The sequence below is a fragment of the Homarus americanus genome, unplaced genomic scaffold, assembly GCF_018991925.1.
Source record: "Homarus americanus isolate GMGI-L3 unplaced genomic scaffold, GMGI_Hamer_2.0 scaffold21314, whole genome shotgun sequence".
Taxonomy (NCBI): domain Eukaryota; kingdom Metazoa; phylum Arthropoda; class Malacostraca; order Decapoda; family Nephropidae; genus Homarus; species Homarus americanus.
The window spans coordinates 3,893,512-3,911,997 of record NW_024720811.1 but is presented as its reverse complement, the minus strand read 5'-3'; the positions used below and the strand labels follow the sequence as shown (position 1 = coordinate 3,911,997).

At 38.5% G+C, this 18,486-nt stretch overlaps 1 protein-coding gene across 1 annotated transcript in view; it reads left to right on the top strand.

The window, feature by feature from the left end:
* Positions 1 to 2,038: 2,038 nt before the first annotated feature.
* LOC121861251 overlaps positions 2,039 to 18,486 on the top strand; it is a 70,551-nt gene continuing 54,103 nt past the window's right edge. Inside the window, exon 1 of the mRNA XM_042358898.1 lies at positions 2,039 to 2,569. Within this exon, the coding sequence (XP_042214832.1) occupies positions 2,506 to 2,569 (64 nt within the window). The 5' untranslated portion in view covers positions 2,039 to 2,505. The remainder of the gene's footprint in view (positions 2,570 to 18,486) is intronic.

Here is an 18,486-nt window from a genome sequence, read left to right as displayed (position 1 = left end):
GAAGGGTCCTGACATTCCATGCAGCGACCATAAGAGGTTGTATGGTTTGTTTTTGGATGGATATGTGATTTGGGTTGTCTTTTCGACCGCATAAGGATGACCTTACTGGGTGCGGTTGACCAGTCGGGTTGGGTTTTCACGCAGGCACCTTTTCTAGCCCCCTCCCCATGTGGGGTGAGCAGATTGGCTTCCCGAAAGAGCTGCTCAGTCGCACAGACAGGACCAGATTGCACTGCTGCCTAGATCCTAGTGCATAAACGACCATCTTATCTGTGCCGCCCATGCGCATAGTTATGACTAGAGTCTCCCAGCAGTTGTCTCTGCCTGTCCCCGTCGCCACTCGTCTGTCGCCATAGGACTTTTGTGGGTATAGGGGTTTGATGATGATGAGAGGTATGATGAGCTGGTTGATGGCTGTGTGTGAGTTGATGTATGTGGTGAGGCAGGAGCGCAGGCTGCAACCACACATCTTGGCTCTCCCTTTTCCTGATCCAGTGGTGCAAGTGTTGCAACGACTGGGGAGAGGGAGAGTCGCAATGGACTGCCGATAGCCCAGTTTGATGGGTTTCGCCTTCGTAGCCTGTCCATCAGGCATTGCCTTCGTCCGCCAGTTTAGTCATTGGGGTCTTATTGGAGCTCTGCAAGCATGTCTGCCTGATGATGGGCTCCACATGCCAGTGGGGCTATGCGCCGTCCCTCTGGGGCCCACATATACTCCGAGATCCCCTGCTGATCTAGCCTGGGCCACTAGGTACCCACTTACCGTTTGTTGCCACGAGGAGGCACAGCAGGAGTTATGATGGTGAGGAGGCTGTGTACTGGCAGGGGAAGACTTATACAAGTTGCTTCCCTGTTCGCCATGAGGGCTAGCCAGCTGAAAGCGAAAGGGAGCAAGCAGTGCTTGCACCTTAACACTAACATAATGCTGCCATTCTAGACGCATCTCACCACCCTGTGTGTGGCTGCACACACACACACACACACACACACACACACACACACACACACACTTTATGTAAACTTAGAATGCACTGTATATTTGCTCTCTAAGTATTATCAATATTTTCTTACATTTCGACTTAATTTATTCTGTTGTTTATCAGTCCTTAAATAGTGTCAAGGTAATTATTATGTCGCTGTCTGTTGATATTTATTGTCCGTGTGTCTAGTTGTTATGATTTTTTTAAATGGTCGTCATAACTTAATACTTAAACGCGCAGTTTCAAAATAAACATTTGCAAAAATCGGCACAAATTTAGCGGGAATTCAATATATCTCTGTTGGGTTAATTCCAGCGGGGTTTGTGAAGGCTTTAGTCACGGGATTTACGGTGTAGTAATTCTCGTGTTAGAGTGCGAGAGGGTGGGTACTGGCGCCCTGAGGCTGATGGTGTAGCAGTACTGGTCTAAGTCTCTCGGGAACATCTGATGAGGATGTGAAAATTTACGGTGAGTTAGAAATGCCACTGTGTGTTTATTCTGTGGTGGTGGTGTACGTAACGCTGCTGGCGAGGTAATACAGACTAGTTAATGGTCAGTGCCCCCCTCCTCTTACGTTAGTGTGGGCAGGAGTAGGTCAGCAATAAACGGGGTGGGGGTCGAGGTGGAGGTCACAACAGCTAACTCATACATCAGAGTAAGTGCCGTGGTAGTGTGGCCGCCCGACCCTCCTTTGAATGAGCTGTGAGCAACAGATGAAAAAAAAAATCCAAATTTATGAGCGTTTAAGGTGAGCATTTGAGAACTAAATGAGTTGTGTTTATAGTGAGCTAGAGAAGACGTTGTGCCAAGGGCCTGGTGCTCGTTTTTTGGAGGTAAGAGGTTAATGTCATGCTAAATTGAGTTGTGTGTTATTAGACTAAGTCCTGTGCACTGTTGAGCTGGCCACAACCACCTGAGCAAAACCCACGTGAGGTGCACAGGGCGGGGCCAGCGGCGGCGCGTGAGCATGGTGGTAGGTGGAGCATGTGCGGGTGAGCGGACGGACCTGCCAGCCAACACCACCACCAGCCCGTCCACGCTCAGTGTGTCTCCGGCAGGTGTCGCTGAAGGGGACGTGAACCAGCCAGCTAGTGGTGGCGAAGTGATCGTGCCCTGACACTGCTACTGCTGGTGGTGGCGGTGACGTGGCACGGTGCTGCACTGCCCCCCTACTGAACCCACCTAAGTCATGCTGTTATTCAGACGTGTTTTACACCGCGTTAAGTGGTTTTTGGAGTTGACGTAAACTTCGAACAGCAAACATGAGAAGTTATGGCCCCACGACTCTCAGAAAGTCTCAGAGTGTGACGCACTTCTTCCACAGTAGAATAATTTTACTTTGAATTCTGACCAACTAATATTCTTTACCTAACTCATAACTATACAGTATATACATATATAATATACCCAATATATAAAGTTTAGAAAATTCTTTCACCGCAATAGATGGTCACTTATGAAGTGTGTTAAACAGCGAGTACATTAAGTGTGAACAGAAAATACTTGTCAACGAGGCAGCAACACCATGATCCAGCACCTGGTGGTGCTGCTGCTGTGGGGGGCCTCGGGCGTCCTCACTACTGAAGAAGGTCAGTGCGAGGAGCTCACGGCTCTAAACAACTACAATCGTTTATTTATCGTTACGTCTGGTAGTTACGCCCCTTGGGAGGTGTGTACGATAGATGCAGGTAAATTATCATAATAGCAATACTTACATCAATATTGCCTTACATATACAATGCTTTTGAAAGGATCACTGGCAAAAATCAATGTTTGGTAAATATGAATGTAAGTTTGTTCCGGGAATCTCGATCGATGAAATGCAGGTTTGCTTTTATCTAAATGGAAGGTATGAATATCATATATACCTGTGTATTCTTCGTGCTAGGTTATAAATTATTGCTACAACAGCGATATTCTGTTGCCAGCCGGTGATGTATCTTCTGGGTGCTAGTTACTATATATTGGTATCACTACTGGATTTTTTTTTTATGGGGAATAGCTAAAGAGTGACGCACAGTACACCTCACTGCTGTGTCATGGGAAGTAAGGTCACCTCCTCCACCGTCAGTAGGTCACGTCTTAATGCCTCGCTGCCATACGTGCAGGACACTGATGTGATTTTGGGGTTTATTTTATTTTTTTAACTTATTTGACAGCTGCACATGGGCGGGAGTCGTTCCAAGATGGAGGTATACAGCATCTCTGTTCCTTTTCACACACGGGCGTCATATACTGGTGGCGACCCTTGGTTACCACTGAAAATTAACTCGTATTTACTATATTGTGTGTGTGTGTGTGTGTGTGTGTGTGTGTGTGTGTGTTACATCAATATAGTGATTTACTTAAGCAATAAACAACCTCGTCTCAGCTAACTTGTGAGAGGAAGTGTTGCGTCACACCGCTACAGACAAAGTAGGTCACCCGAGTTTTTAAAAGACAAAAATCAGTAAAAATTGTTCTTATTAAGTGGATTCTTTCTGTGAGTTTGTTTATGTTGACAACCTGTTTTATAGACAAAGCTGTAGTTAAGATATTTATGCTGTTCTCTCTCTCTCTCTCTCTCTCTTACTCATCTCATAATAACACCAAAATAATAAATAAATAATATAATGTACCATAAACAATAGCTTAAAGTTACGATATCGCTAACTTAACGAGTGTTTTTGAGCGATACACTTTCTCACTAACTTCTCACGCAGCGTTAATATAACAAGTGGAGTCATACTGGTTACAGCAACATCACCTGTGTCTTAACATCTTAATTACCTGTTACATGATTAATGTTATGTTGGCGTTTACTGTTAATTGGTCGTGTGTGTGTGTGTGTGTAGTACGGATGTGTATGTATGTGGTATGTATGTACGTATGTATGTATGTATGTATGTATGTATGTATGTATCTGTATGTTGGTATAAATAAAAATCTACACTGTCTTAAATTCTCCTTCAACACTTTATATCTCCACTTGCACCTATACCCTCTATTCCTCTCTCTTCCTTCTCCCTCCTTTACCTAATTCCCTTCTTCGTTACGTCTCGTGAGAGGTAATTAGCGTTTTTACTCCATGTCTCAATTTCTCCCCCCTCCTTTCCAGGCTTCCATATTTCCAGGAACCTTAAGGCGTTTTACCTCCCCGGCAAATAAAGTTGGGCGGTGGGAACCCGTTACCACTGAGAGGAAAAAAAATTAACCCACTTCGTCTCGCGTGCTGTTGGTTAGATTCACAGTGGTAAAGTTCCCAGCTTGTGTTTCGGGTCATAGGCGGCGGTTTTGTACACGTAAATAGTCACAGTAGAAGTTTTTTTTTTAGTTTACCACATTTTAAGTTCACTGTAGTAATATTTTTAAGTTCACTGTAGTAATGTTTTTAAGTTCACTGTAGTAATGTTTTTAAGTTCGTTGTACTAATGTTTTTAAGTTCACTGTAGTAATGTTTTTCAGTTCACTGTAGTAACGCTTTAATTTCACTGTAGTAACACTATAAATTCACTGTAGTAACACTATAAATTCACTGTAGTAAAGTTCTACAGCCCGGGTCTCCTACATCAGCTACAGTCTATCATTTAGAGAATTTTTGCCTTTCTGTAAAAAGTAAAAGTAAAAAAAAATTAGAGGTAATCAAATTTCAGGATAACACCGAGTTTTTCCTCTATTTTTCAGCTACCGTTTTTAGCAACAGAACTAACATTTTTAACAGTAGTTTTAAGAGCAGGAAATACCGTTTTTTAACAGCAGGATCTACCCTTTTTGATAACAGAAGTTACCGTTTTCACAGCACGAACCACCTATTTTAACACCACGAGCCACCTATTTTAACACCACGAACCACCTATTTTAACACCACGAGCCACCTATTTTAACACCACGAACCACCTATTTTAACACCACGAGCCACCTATTTTAACACCACGAACCACCTATTTTAACACCACGAACCACCTATTTTAACACCACGAACCACCTATTTTAACATCACGAAACACCTATTTTTAACAGCATGGAATACCACTTTTAAGTTGAAATATATTAAATGGAAAAGAACAAACCCTAATAAGAATTTACCTCACTGTATGCAAATGCTTTTATACTCTAAGGATCATTACGAAGTTTTGCTGAATAAACGAAGAATTATGAATGAATATGAGTGAATAAATATGAACAGTGAGTATTTATATATCTATAATTTTTTTTTGGGGGGGGGGGAGGGTAAAGTTCAAAGACTCGAATAAACTTACAAAAACAAAATCAAGTCTGGGAAATAAAAATAAGATATGGAATATTTTTGTTTTGTTATTTTTATTCATTTTTATCTTCATTTTCTATACCATTTTTGTCCATTTTTTATCTTGAGATTTATCCTTCCTACGTAAAGGATGAAATGAAAGAAAGGAAGAAAATCAGTTATAAAACAGAGAGATAATGAAGACAATGTTAAGGAAATGCATTATGAAGCGTCAAGAGATGATTACTTTAAAGAGATGATGAAGAGAACATGAAGGAAATGCGTGATGTAGCTTCAAGAGATAGTTCAGCCAGAGAGATAATGAAGACAGTGGCTTCTCTCTAAAACTCGTAGAACCTGTAGCTTCACCCTCTAAAACGTGAAGCCTTTTTCTGTCTTCATCTTTCTTCTCGCCCGCATTCCTCACGTGTCACAGGGAACGGCTCAGAGTCCCCTGTGAGTTCTTTTATATATGTTACCTCTCCTCCATATAAGGTGAGAGATATTGTGGACACTTTCTCTCTCTGTGTCTCTCTGTTTCTCTGTCTGTCACCTAGAAATGGGTTTGTAGATTTTGATGTAGTGTGTGTGTGTGTGTGTGTGTATGTGTGTGTGTGTGTCTGTCTGTCTGTGGGTGTATGTATATTTCTGTGCCACGTATACCTCATCATAACTTAATTATTACAATGAAGAAGACATGTATAAGAAAATAATATCAATAATCCGATAATTTACCTCTTAACCCAACAATAACTTTCTGCCTCGTAATCCACATCTAACCACAAGCAACACTAACAAATGAAAAACATCAAAATTAAAATAAAAAAAATTACTAAATATTATTGAAAATGTGAATATAAGTCTCTAAATGCATTGGAAATTAACTTCATTAGGAGATACGAAAGAAACTGGTAAACTGGTAAACTGTTTTAGATTAGTTGCAATTACCTTCAGGGGGCCATTTCAGGTTTGCAGAGTCGGTTAATGTGTTTTGGGATCTTTGTGTTTACCGGAGAGTTTATCTGTGTGTTTATGAGAGCAAAAATCACCTGTGGTATATAATCTGTGAATCTCTAATGTGACTCCGGAGTATGGACACAAATTCACCGGGGTTGGGGGAGGTATGTGTATTCTTAACTCAGGTGAACTTAATATACTAGTGATGACCTTAACGACTCATATGATAAAAGTGAGTTTTTCTGCCATAAACACACTCTTTAAGTTTAAAGTACAACAAATCAAATAAAACTTTAAACTTTGAATTGTTAAATCTTCTTAATTCGCCTTCCCGTTATATGTAAAAAGGATTCTTCAGTTCTCTCTACACTCTCGTTGCAACTTATAAATCTTGATGAAGAAGCAAATAATAAGACGATGTTTTCTTTTACGTAAATAAATATGACAACTCAGAATTCCCAGAACAGTTGTATGCTAAGAAATCTTTTTCAACGCAACATGTTTCTATCAGCACGCTATTTTCTGAGAAACTATAGATATCAACAAACTTCTTATGTATATCATTGTGCCGTGAGTTCAGATTTTGTAAACAGATTATAAAATTTATGTCTAGAATACTTTCTCTCCGTTGTGGTCTTGTGTGTCTTGTATGAATGAAACGACGAGATATGAAAGAATTGGTTCCAGTTTTCATTTGTAACTCAAACTGTAAAGACTTAATATACACAAACAGAGCATAAGATACAGCAAAAGAGAATCTGGCCAACTGAAACATTCTCTACGTGGAAATGGCTACAGCAGGTGATGTATCTCGTGTGATTCTGTTTCTCTATGTATCAAAAGTTGGTTCCACGGGCCTGACGACTCGTAAGGGACAGTAAGAACACAACACACTGAATACTAAACCTTCAACCACCTTCAGTTTCAATTTCCTCATGACAGATACCATTCACAGCTGGGAGTACTGGAGATGCCCAGGGGTGTCTTAGTGTTGCCTTACTCGCAATGATGTATTACTTACATGAAAAGACCCAACACCTTAGAGAATGACAAACTGATAAACAAAGCAACTTATTTATATAATGATGTGGATAATAGTAGTCAATAATACACGCTCATGATAAGGTATTGAAATGAATAAGCGTAAGTTATCGGTAGGTTCACGCACAAAATGTAAGGAACCCAAAACCACAAAGATTCCAGCCTGACCATAACAACATTAGGAGATACCTCTTACCTCTCATGACCATCTCTCTCATACGTCAAAAAGCCTGCTTCAATATCCCCAAAAATAGATATAAGAAAAATATGAGTTATAATACGAAAAAAAAAACACAAAAACTCAAATTACGTTAAAATATATTACGTACAGAGAGACATGATCAATTCAGATACGGTTATTCCAAACTGGTACCTGGAGAGACATGATCAAAGGCTGGCGTATCGTATAACCATTGTACAAGTCATATACTGATGTTCGTATTTCTCTGACACAATTAAGTGGAGTATTGAACTCAGAGTCTGTGTGCGTTCTAGGAATATTTCTGTAGGTTTTTGCAGCCTTTCAAAAGATTTTTATTTAATTTGATTTTTTGGGGAGATCTTGATAAAAACTCTTGTTGATGTAGAGTTAATAAGGAGTAATCGTCTACTACTACTACTACTACTAGTACTATCTCAGACCTCGTGTATTCACATATAACAAACATATAATAGAGACACAACATCGAGATAATTTCAAAACACATATTAAAAACATTGATACCATTTAGAGATGATAGTCAGGTTAAACCTTAAAACGGAGCGGACTCATGCGACACAATCCTATGTTTTATTTATATTTTAACTCTACGGGAATTAATGTTAAAATGATTCTACGTCCCTTAAACCACCCTTCGCTACCTAAACTTTACTTAAATTACGTTTAGGTAAGATTAGGATAAGTGGGGTACTTAAGGTAATTATTGATGTTATTCACTTTTATTATTTACTTACGTTTAACCACAAAATTGCTCTTATTAGGTCGAATACTCAAATAAAAGTCGTATAAAATATATTGAAATTATTGCTTTAGCCTTAAAATTAATGACATATGATAACTATGACTTGTAGTTAACTTAAAGATAACTTGTAGATAACTAAGATTTGTAGATAACGTGCATATAATTTGAAGATAGCTAAGACTTGTAGATAACTTGTGAATAATTTGTGAAAAACTTTTAGATTACACGTGGATAACTAAGACCTGAACTTAACTTACAGATAACTTCATATACACGGTGGAAAGTATACCTTTAATTAATGAAATATTCTACTTGACTTTCTTAAGTGTAAATCAATGATGAGTGAAAAAAAGGGAATTAATAGAAAGAAAACATAATTAATTTACTAGTATAACCACGTCATAACCTTCAAATATCCAAAATCTTAAACATTACAAAAAATATATAATACATAAGATTTTCAATAATATATAAATTGAAAATATTAAACAAGAATTATTTACTCTGTTAACCAAAAAAATCAAACAATATTTCACACAAGTTTTCTGTATGTATATAGAGATAAATATTACACGTTATATAGCTATTGAATGTTGTATATAGAGTTCAACATCAATAAATAACATGATATTACACGAGGAAGATCAATGAATATCAATCTCAAAAGCCATTATAAATATTCGAGTGTTCAGTGCGCTCTAAAATCTGTTATGTATTGATCTAAATCGGCTGAAACGCGAACACTTCCATGGGGAGTTATTGTTGTGTAGTGAACATGGTTGAAAGCTGATAGTATTTGGTGTTGGTACTGGATTAACAATGGTTAAGTGTCATGGATGGAGAGACGGACGAATAGACGGATAGACGGACGGATAGACAGATAGACAGACATAAAAACAGATAAACAGTCATCCTCTATATCTCTACGTTGCAATAGAAGTTGGGGATAATAAAAATAAATAAATGGAAACGCAAAGAAGAAGTAAAAAACCCCACATCTTTATCTCCATTTAAAGTCTTATCTCTTCACCCTCCCACTCTCCCTCGCCCACACACACACACCCTGTTTCCCATCCCTGTACATTCCCTCACATACTTTCCTTCCCAAGACCCTCAGGATACATTTCACCCTCCCTTACCTCTCCCCGCAAACAAACACCTCTCTCCTTATTGTCTTACTGCCCTTCGTCACCTCCGGCAGGGTATACGGTACTAGCGATAACCTCTCCGTTCATGTGTGTGTGTGTGTCCGAGTATACTGTAAATGCGATTACTCGAGCAATTGAAAATGGATTGCACTACAAAGTTACTGTGTGAAGGGAAACCAACAAGATCTCAGAGGAGTTAAATAAACAATATTTTCTCTCCATGTTTTGTGAAGTTTTACGCACTGTTCTAACTCACTAGCGACGGTGGGAGACCTGTTGTTGTTGTAGCGACGGATGTAAGTGGGTCGGGAGAAGTGTAATACTCATACTTGATATATGTAACCATGACAGAGCTTAAAGTTGCTAACCTTTGGATGTAAAAAAAAAAGTCAAATGTCATCGCCAGGTATGTAATTATGTCGGCAGCATAACTGGAGGACAAAGATCTAAAGCAGGTCATACCTGGAGTATTATACATTATAACAACCCCAGAGCTCTTGTACTGAGAGGTCAAAAGCTTGTAGGTGGAGGTCAGGCCTTTGAGACATTCCTTGTTTTCAGTATATTACCATGTTGGGCTTCATCCTGTTTAGTCGCCAGAAAACTCAACCTTTAGTATTGCAGTGTTTTTATGGTCCAAGAGTTAAGGTGAAGAGAAGAAAATAAAAAGTGAAGAAATAGAGTCTGAAATGTCTGGCAATGCACACACACACACACACACACACACACACACACACACACACACACACACACACACACACACACACACACACACACACACACACACACACACACACACACACACACACACACACACACACACACACACACACACACACACACACACACACACACACACACACACACACACACACACACACACACACACACACACACACACACACACACACACACACACATTCACACACACACACACATACACACACACACACACACACACACACACACACACACACACAGGGTACTTAAAGACAAATCCTGATGCACAGGTTAACAGTGAATATTACATAAGGATTAAGAGATCAGTATAAGTAGCTCTGGAAAATGACTATCCAGGATAAAACCTCGTATTTGTCGGCTCATTTAAGAAATACTATTGACAGTATGAAGTGTTATACAGGTATATGTTTACTATATTTCTCTCTCTCTCTCTCTCTCTCTCTCTCTCTCAATACACTGTCAGTACTACCTATTAAGAGACCAGTACCGGAGACCACTAACAAACACACCCAACTTACTTGATATTCTGAACATACAGGAGCCAATACTGAACCGCTTATAGGTAATCCATTGTCTCAGTGTACAGTACATGTTGTTGTCTCAGTGTTGGAGATAGAATGTTAAGATATATTTATTATACTCGTCAGGTGAACCAGTTTAGTATAGAGGGATTGAGAAGGCGATGATTCTTTGTTTTTAGTAGTAATAATAATAATAATAATAATAATAATAATAATAATAATAATAATAATAATAATAATAATAATAATAACACAAACATAAAACAAATAAAAGACCCAATTACTGAATAAACAATATATTAAAAGACTCCTCCACACGTTAACACCACTCAACTGTACACAAACACAGAGGCTACCACTGCACGTACCCTCCAGCCTCAAAGTCCACATATTACACAAGATACATAGTACTACCGCGGCCTTTAGCATGCAGGTGGCAGTAGAGTGAGGCCAACAAGCACCTATATCAAGGGACAGGGGGAGTTAGGTCACCAGGTATGAACCCCCAGGAGAATTATGCTGTGTACTGCCGGGGTAAAGACGATTTAATATAGTGTTATTTAGATTATTAGCTTAGTAGTAGTAGTAGTAGTAGTAGTAGTAGTAGTAGTAGTAGTAGTAGTAAAAATAATATTATCATTACTATGTAGGATAGATAAATAGGCGCCAAAGTGGAGGACATGTGTAGTCTCAGCAGCTATTTATCGTCCATCCAAGGTATAAACGTGATTAATTTTTTTAAGTTTCGCTTGTCAACATGAGGGCGTGGCTGCTGCGTTGGTCCGTCCTCCTGTTGCCGGAGATACACTGATAAACAGAGAGGAAACGAGCCACACGACTGACAACTACACCAGCACAGAGGACGCGGGGGTCGAGGAGTGAGGCTAAGAGGGGTCTGGGGTGGCCAAGGGAAAGTGCACGGCATGAGAGGCACTCACTGCCTGCAGACGAGCTATCTCCTCGTCATTTGATGCCCTCTCGAGCATGTCTGGGGCAATCTTCTCCACGATGGGTTCGTCCCAGTGGGTTTGTTTGCTGTCCTTTGGGCGTTGGTTTAGATGCTTAGGGTGTGATGGTCCCCACTGCCTTCGTGAAACTTGGATCGTTTGCTCCTGCCACCCTTCTCAGGTGTTCTTGAACAGTCCTCTCTACCAGTTCGCTCTATGTCAAACAGGATGACAGGAACGCTAGTGATGCGACGCGGGAGGCATATATATATATATATATATATATATATATATATATATATATATATATATATATATATATATATATATATATATATATATATATATATATATATATATATATATATATATATACACACTGTGTGTGTATGTATGTTATGTATGTTTGTTTGTGTAACTGGTATGTACAGAATATTTGTACACACAGACAGACTGACAGCAGATAGATGGACATATCCAGGGATATATGCCAGTGAGGAAATAGTTTTATGCATAGTGTAAGGTTTACATTATTTACGACTACTATTAAAATGAAATATCAGAGGCATATTGCAGCGGGGAATTTGTTCACACGTTCTAAAATACTCGTATAATCACTGAAGTTCCATAACCGATAAATTTCATCCAATATTGTGTGAAAAAGTTTGGAGTATCATCACAAAATTCCATACAAAGAGGAAATTGAGCAGTAAGATAGAAAAATACATTTGATTCAGATATTTTTCATGTCAGTAGGTTTAGCTCAGTGCAAAATGCAACACTCAGCTTTAACTACAAAATGCGTGACTCACCGATGATGTTAAAAATATAATTGAGGCGACTGGCGGCCGTATTACAGAGACCACGACGGTGTGGAGGATTATGTTGACACTGATACAACAATTAAAATTACGCATACTTCTTACAGAACAACAGTGGACGTATATCATTATTGATAACCGGCTTCTGTATCTCTGTATCTATGTTCGGTTTTTGTACCTCTGGTGAAACTGGAAAACACGACTTTTCATTTTATATATATATATATATATATATATATATATATATATATATATATATATATATATATATATATATATATATATATATATATATATATATATATATATATATATATATATATATATATGTAATTTTTATGACTCATGGACTACTGAATATTCTTCAAATTAACACATATGAATTTGCATTTTACGCAATAAATTTTTTGGCAAATTATGTAAAAATTAATTTTGCATTTAAAGAGAACGATGACATGATATAAAACCAGAGAGAACATGAACTATCATATAGGTAAATGTTAAACCTGCAGCCACTGTAGGCAGCAGGAGGGCGCGGGGCACACCATGAGGGAGGCAGCCTCACCCGACCATCAGTCTGACATATTCCTCGACACCAACAACTTTAAGAATTTATAAAAAGAAACGATATGAGATTTTGAAAAGAATCGCACTTCAAATTTTTGGGAACACAACAATTACATATTTTTTTTTTTGCAATTTGAGTTTCAGAAGTATAAGAAACCAAGATTTCTTCTATTTCTTAATACTTTATTGGCGACGTTTTATGAAGGTGAGTGAAGAGAAATTTAATAGAATTCAGAACTTAAAAAAAATACATCGATATTACCTCTAGAAAATCGTTGGATCTCAGCGAGGAAAAATTCTCTTGACTACAGACGAAAAAACTTGAAATTGTTTTGTTTTTACCGACCGACAACTTTTGACAATAAAGAAAAAGATAAAAAAAACTGAAATAAAAGTACTAAAAAACACCAAGTAAAAGTAAGAGAAATAAATAAAATAATAGAATAATAAAGGTTAACTGAAGTACTATTTGGTGAATCAGACTTGGGTACGAACCTCTGGCAAGTTAAGACACAGATAAGAATATAATCGAAAAAGTTAAGATTATCAGGAAAACAAAAGCTACTGCTGGAGGAAGAGATGAAGGCAGGAAGGGAGTATATCACCAGACAAAAGGAAGTAACTTAGAATAGGTACAGTAGGTAGGGAGGCAATGGGAACAATGCCAACACGAGCTGCTTCTGCCCCATGACTGCCACGCCGGAAGATACATGCTTCTACAACCCACCGAGATCTGCCACGAACCTACTGCCAAAAACGGGAATGGCAGACTCTCTAATATACTTTAACATAACCCATAATTTTATATATAGCCATTATCTTTTGGCATATCCATTAGTATATCCATTAATGTGAGAGTTAATATATTGGCCCGAGGTTGTTTCCCAATAGTCGAGGCAATGTGTGAGTCACTACCAGTAATATAACCATATCACCACCAGCTTGTCATGTGAGTCAATATCAGTCTATTGCCACCAGCTTGTCATGTGAGTCAATATCAGTCTATAGCCACCAGCTTGTCATGTGAGTTAATATCAGTCTATAGCCACCAGCTTGTCATGTGAGTCAATATCAGTCTATAGCCACCAGCTTGTCATGTGAGTCAATATCAGTCTATAGCCACCAGCTTGTCATGTGAGTCAATATCAGTCTATAGCCACCAGCTTATCATAAAAACCCAATTAGCTCACAAAACTGTATATCTAGACCACAGTTGGACGATAATTACACCTAAACTATCTCAACTTTGAGCGGATTATGTAACGTCATACCCACACAACTGATGACCTGAGCTGACCTGTAAGTGTCCCAGGATCTACCGGGTGAGTTTAGCTTGAGTACAGGTTACACTGTCAGGGCACAACTTCATGCATATTTCCCTAGTATATCACAGAGTTAAAAGAGTAAATATATTAATTACTTTCTGTTATATTATTTACTTGTTTAATAATTGTTATGCTTTTTTTCACATAGTCATTAGTTTTATTAGTTACCTGTTACTTTTTAATTACCTGTAATCATTAAACATAGTGATTTTATTTTTAATATTACAATTGCTACTGAATATAGCCAATAAATTTTAACGTGCTAGTTATAATATCGTACGGTTAATATTTTTAACACAAGAATTATTATTTTAAATATATCCATTACTTTTTAATATAATCATTAATTTTCATATACCCTTTACTATTTAATGACCCATATACATTACTAGCTACTACAACCATTAGTTTTCAATGTTCATACCAATGTTTATTATAGTCTCAGTATTCTAATATCTCATTACAATTTAGTACTACCTGTTATACGTTAATACACCTATTGGTTTTTAGTACAGCCATCAGTTTTTAATATATCCGCTACATGACACCAACCACCCGCCCACTCACTCGCTCAAAGCTCTCATAACATTTGACCAAGAGTGATGTACAAAAAAAAAAACCCACACGCCCCCCCCAAAAAAAAAATAATGGAATTGTGTTATGTTTAGCGTTAGTTACACAGCTGATAATCATATTTAGCAGGAAATATAGACCTAGGTGGTTTAATTCCCCTTCAACAGCAGGTGGTAGCAACGGTGATATAAAAATTAGTCTACCTGCTTAACGAGATGTTGGTTATACACCTGGCAACACTGCAGGAATGAACGGTGAGAGGGGGAAAAACTCTCTCAGTGGGCTAGTCAGTAAGTGGAAATATACAACGGGCAAACATTGACTAAAAAGATAAGACCATGAAAGCCTTTTGTGCTTCGTGTATGTAGATTAACTCAGCGAACTATTGAATTCAGGATGGGTGTCGAGCAACCCCAGTCTTTGTAAAGGTGTACAGCCTGATGTAACCCATTGTATCAAGTTAAATTTATCTTTTGTCGAGTTTAACAAGATCACAACTAACTTTGTACACCGTCACTATAACACACACACACACACACACACACACACACACACACACACACACACACACACACACACAGTAATACAAAGACTGATCAATAGCGGCAGGATGGGTGGGCGTGATAATGGTAGAGTCAAGACATGATTGGTATAACAAAAAAAATAAACAAACGGACACAAAAGTGGATATTGATGTATATAGCCGTGGGTGTTGATGTATATAGCCGTGGGTGTTGATGTGTATAGACGTGGGTGTTGATGTATATAGCCGTGGGTGTTGATGTGTATAGACGTGGGTGTTGATGTATATAGACGTGGGTGTTGATGTATATAGCCGTGGGTGTTGATGTATATAGCCGTGGGTGTTGATGTATATAGACATTAATTTGTTGATATGTATATAGCCAATGAGTGTTGATGTATATAGACGTGGGTGTTGATGTGTATAGACGTGGGTGTTGATGTATATAGACGTGGGTGTTGATGTATATAGACGTGGGTGTTGATGTATATAGACGTGGGTGTTGTTGATGTGTATAGACGTGGGTGTTGATGTATATAGACGTGGGTGTTGATGTATATAGACGTGGGTGTTGATGTATATAGACGTGGTGTTGATGTATATAGACGTGGGTGTTGATGTGTATATAGCCGTGGGTGTTGATGTATATAGCCGTGGAATTGTTGATGTATATAGCCGTGGGTGTTGATGTATATAGCCGTGGTGTTGATGTATATAGACGTGGGTGTTGATGTATATAGACGTGGGTGTTGATGTATATAGCCGTGGGTGTTGATGTATATAGACGTGGGTGTTGATGTGGATATAGACGTGGGTGTTGATGTGTATATAGCCGTGGGTGTTGATGTATATAGACGTGGTGTTGATGTATATAGACGTGGGTGTTGATGTACATATATAGACGTGGGTGTTGATGTATATAGACGTGGGTGTTGATGTGTATAGACGTGGGTGTTGATGTATATAGACGTGGGTGTTGATGTGTATAGACGTGGGTGTTGATGTATATAGACGTGGAGTGTTGATGTATATAGCCGTGGGTGTTGATGTGTATAACGTGGGTGTTGATGTGTGTATTGATGTGGGTGTTGATGTGTACAGGGGAGGTGTAAAGCGTTGATATACTCAGTGATGGGTGTCGATATACTCAAAGGTGTATGCTGGCAGGGGTGTATCAAGTGTTGTTTGGGTTATATCATTATTTGGAGGATCTTGCTTTGGCGGCCTGAATAACTGCGTTGTGTGGTGTGTGTGTGTGTGTGTGTGTGTGTGTGTGTGTGTGTGTGTGTGTGTGTGTATACCAAATGTATATCCATGGTGAACTTGCATGCAATACACCCATCTACCTAACATATAAATGGTATATATATATGGTATAAGTATATATCTAAAAAATAGTATACTGTACATATATCCCATGTATGTATAAAATTGTATATTCTATAAGTACAGAATGAATGTTTGGTTGTACGTGTGAATGTCACGCGCGTGTGGTGTATGATTATTAAGAGTTATATTTGACATGTTTATCCGGTATAACTCACAACAAGTAGAATGACACCGAATGACTAACACAGGTCTTCAATTGCCTCTCATGAATTATATCGACACCCGGAACTTTTCTCCATCAAGTAGTCGACGAATAAAGTCGTAACAGAAGTACAGGTGAGGAGAAAAGACTAAAATATAATCTCTTGACACTTTTAGCAGCAACACCTGGCGTCATTTACCTGAGTGTCAATTAGGTAAAAGGAATTAAGGTTTTACATGTATCCAATCGAGATTTTCTTTTATTTTTGGCTTATATTTTTACCTCATGTAATTATTCTAACGTAAGACAACGACTAACACTCATACTGAATTCAGAAAAGAAATACACGTAAATAAAAATAAAAAAATCACACATTGATATCAAAATCATGGGTTCGATACCCAGCCATGCAGAAAAACACAAACCCTCCTAAACACAGGATATTTACCACTAAGTCTCCGTAACACCAAACACGTGTAAACTGAGGTCCCTTTTCTATTCAGGGTGAACCGCAGGTCTTAAAGCCACTTGGTGTTCGTGGTGTTGAGATAGGGATGAGGGTCGATAGGTTGAAGAAAGATGGTGGTAGTGATGCTGAGAGAAGCGTCTTATAGTGATATCAATAACAAGCTCAGCGGAGAGCCTCTTAAGGGAATGTTTTGGTGTGTGTGAGTTACTACCTGTGTCAGGGTGAGAGAAGGGGAATAACAGAGAATGAGGGAGAGTGAAGATAACTAGAGAAAGAGGTATGCATATAGATATAGAGAGAGATAGAGAGAGGCAGAAAGAGAAGGAGAGAAGGAGATAAATGGTATGCAAAAAGGGAAAATAAAAGAGATAGATGGTTCAATAGAAATATAGATAAAAGTAGATATAGAGGAAGATTTAGAAACAAAGAAAAATGAAAAGGAGAATATGTGAAAGAAAATAAAAATAAAAGTCACTCAGAATAAGAAATAGGAAGAGGGAGAGTGAGAGACCATTAACCAAAATCATGTCGTTTCACAAGCAATAGAAAATCAATATTTCTTACCGATAAGTGATGGTTTACGCGACACACACACACACGCACCATTAACCTCTTGATAAAGTGCAGTGAGGACGGTAAAAGCTCTTGATAATTATATACATTAGTGAGCTTTAAATTATGCACACTCATAAACACAGACATTAGTGGAGCTTAGAATATAATGGAGGATGGCCGGCCCTAGGGCCACCTTGGCGTGAATTTGTTTAAGGTGTAGAAGCTGTCACTAACACAACAACCACGAGCTGCATGACCCAGTGTCAAGGAATAGTCCGAGAAAACCGGACAACTCGCCAACTGCACTGGCTAACCATTACCCCGGAACACAATCCGCAAATCGATTAACATCCAGGCACCAATTACTGTTGGGTAGACGGAGGCAAATGGAGTAAAGAAACTTTCCCATAGTTTCACCCTGCCCGGGGATCGAACCCTGGTCCACTCGCTTGCGAGGCAAGCATACTGACCATTACACCAGTCCACATGTCGCCGCACATTCTCGCATTTTTTTTAAAATTATATATTGTTGTTCTTATTTTTGGCTACGGTGTTTTAATTGAATATATTCGTTAAGTCTTCGTGTTAGTGTGGTCTACT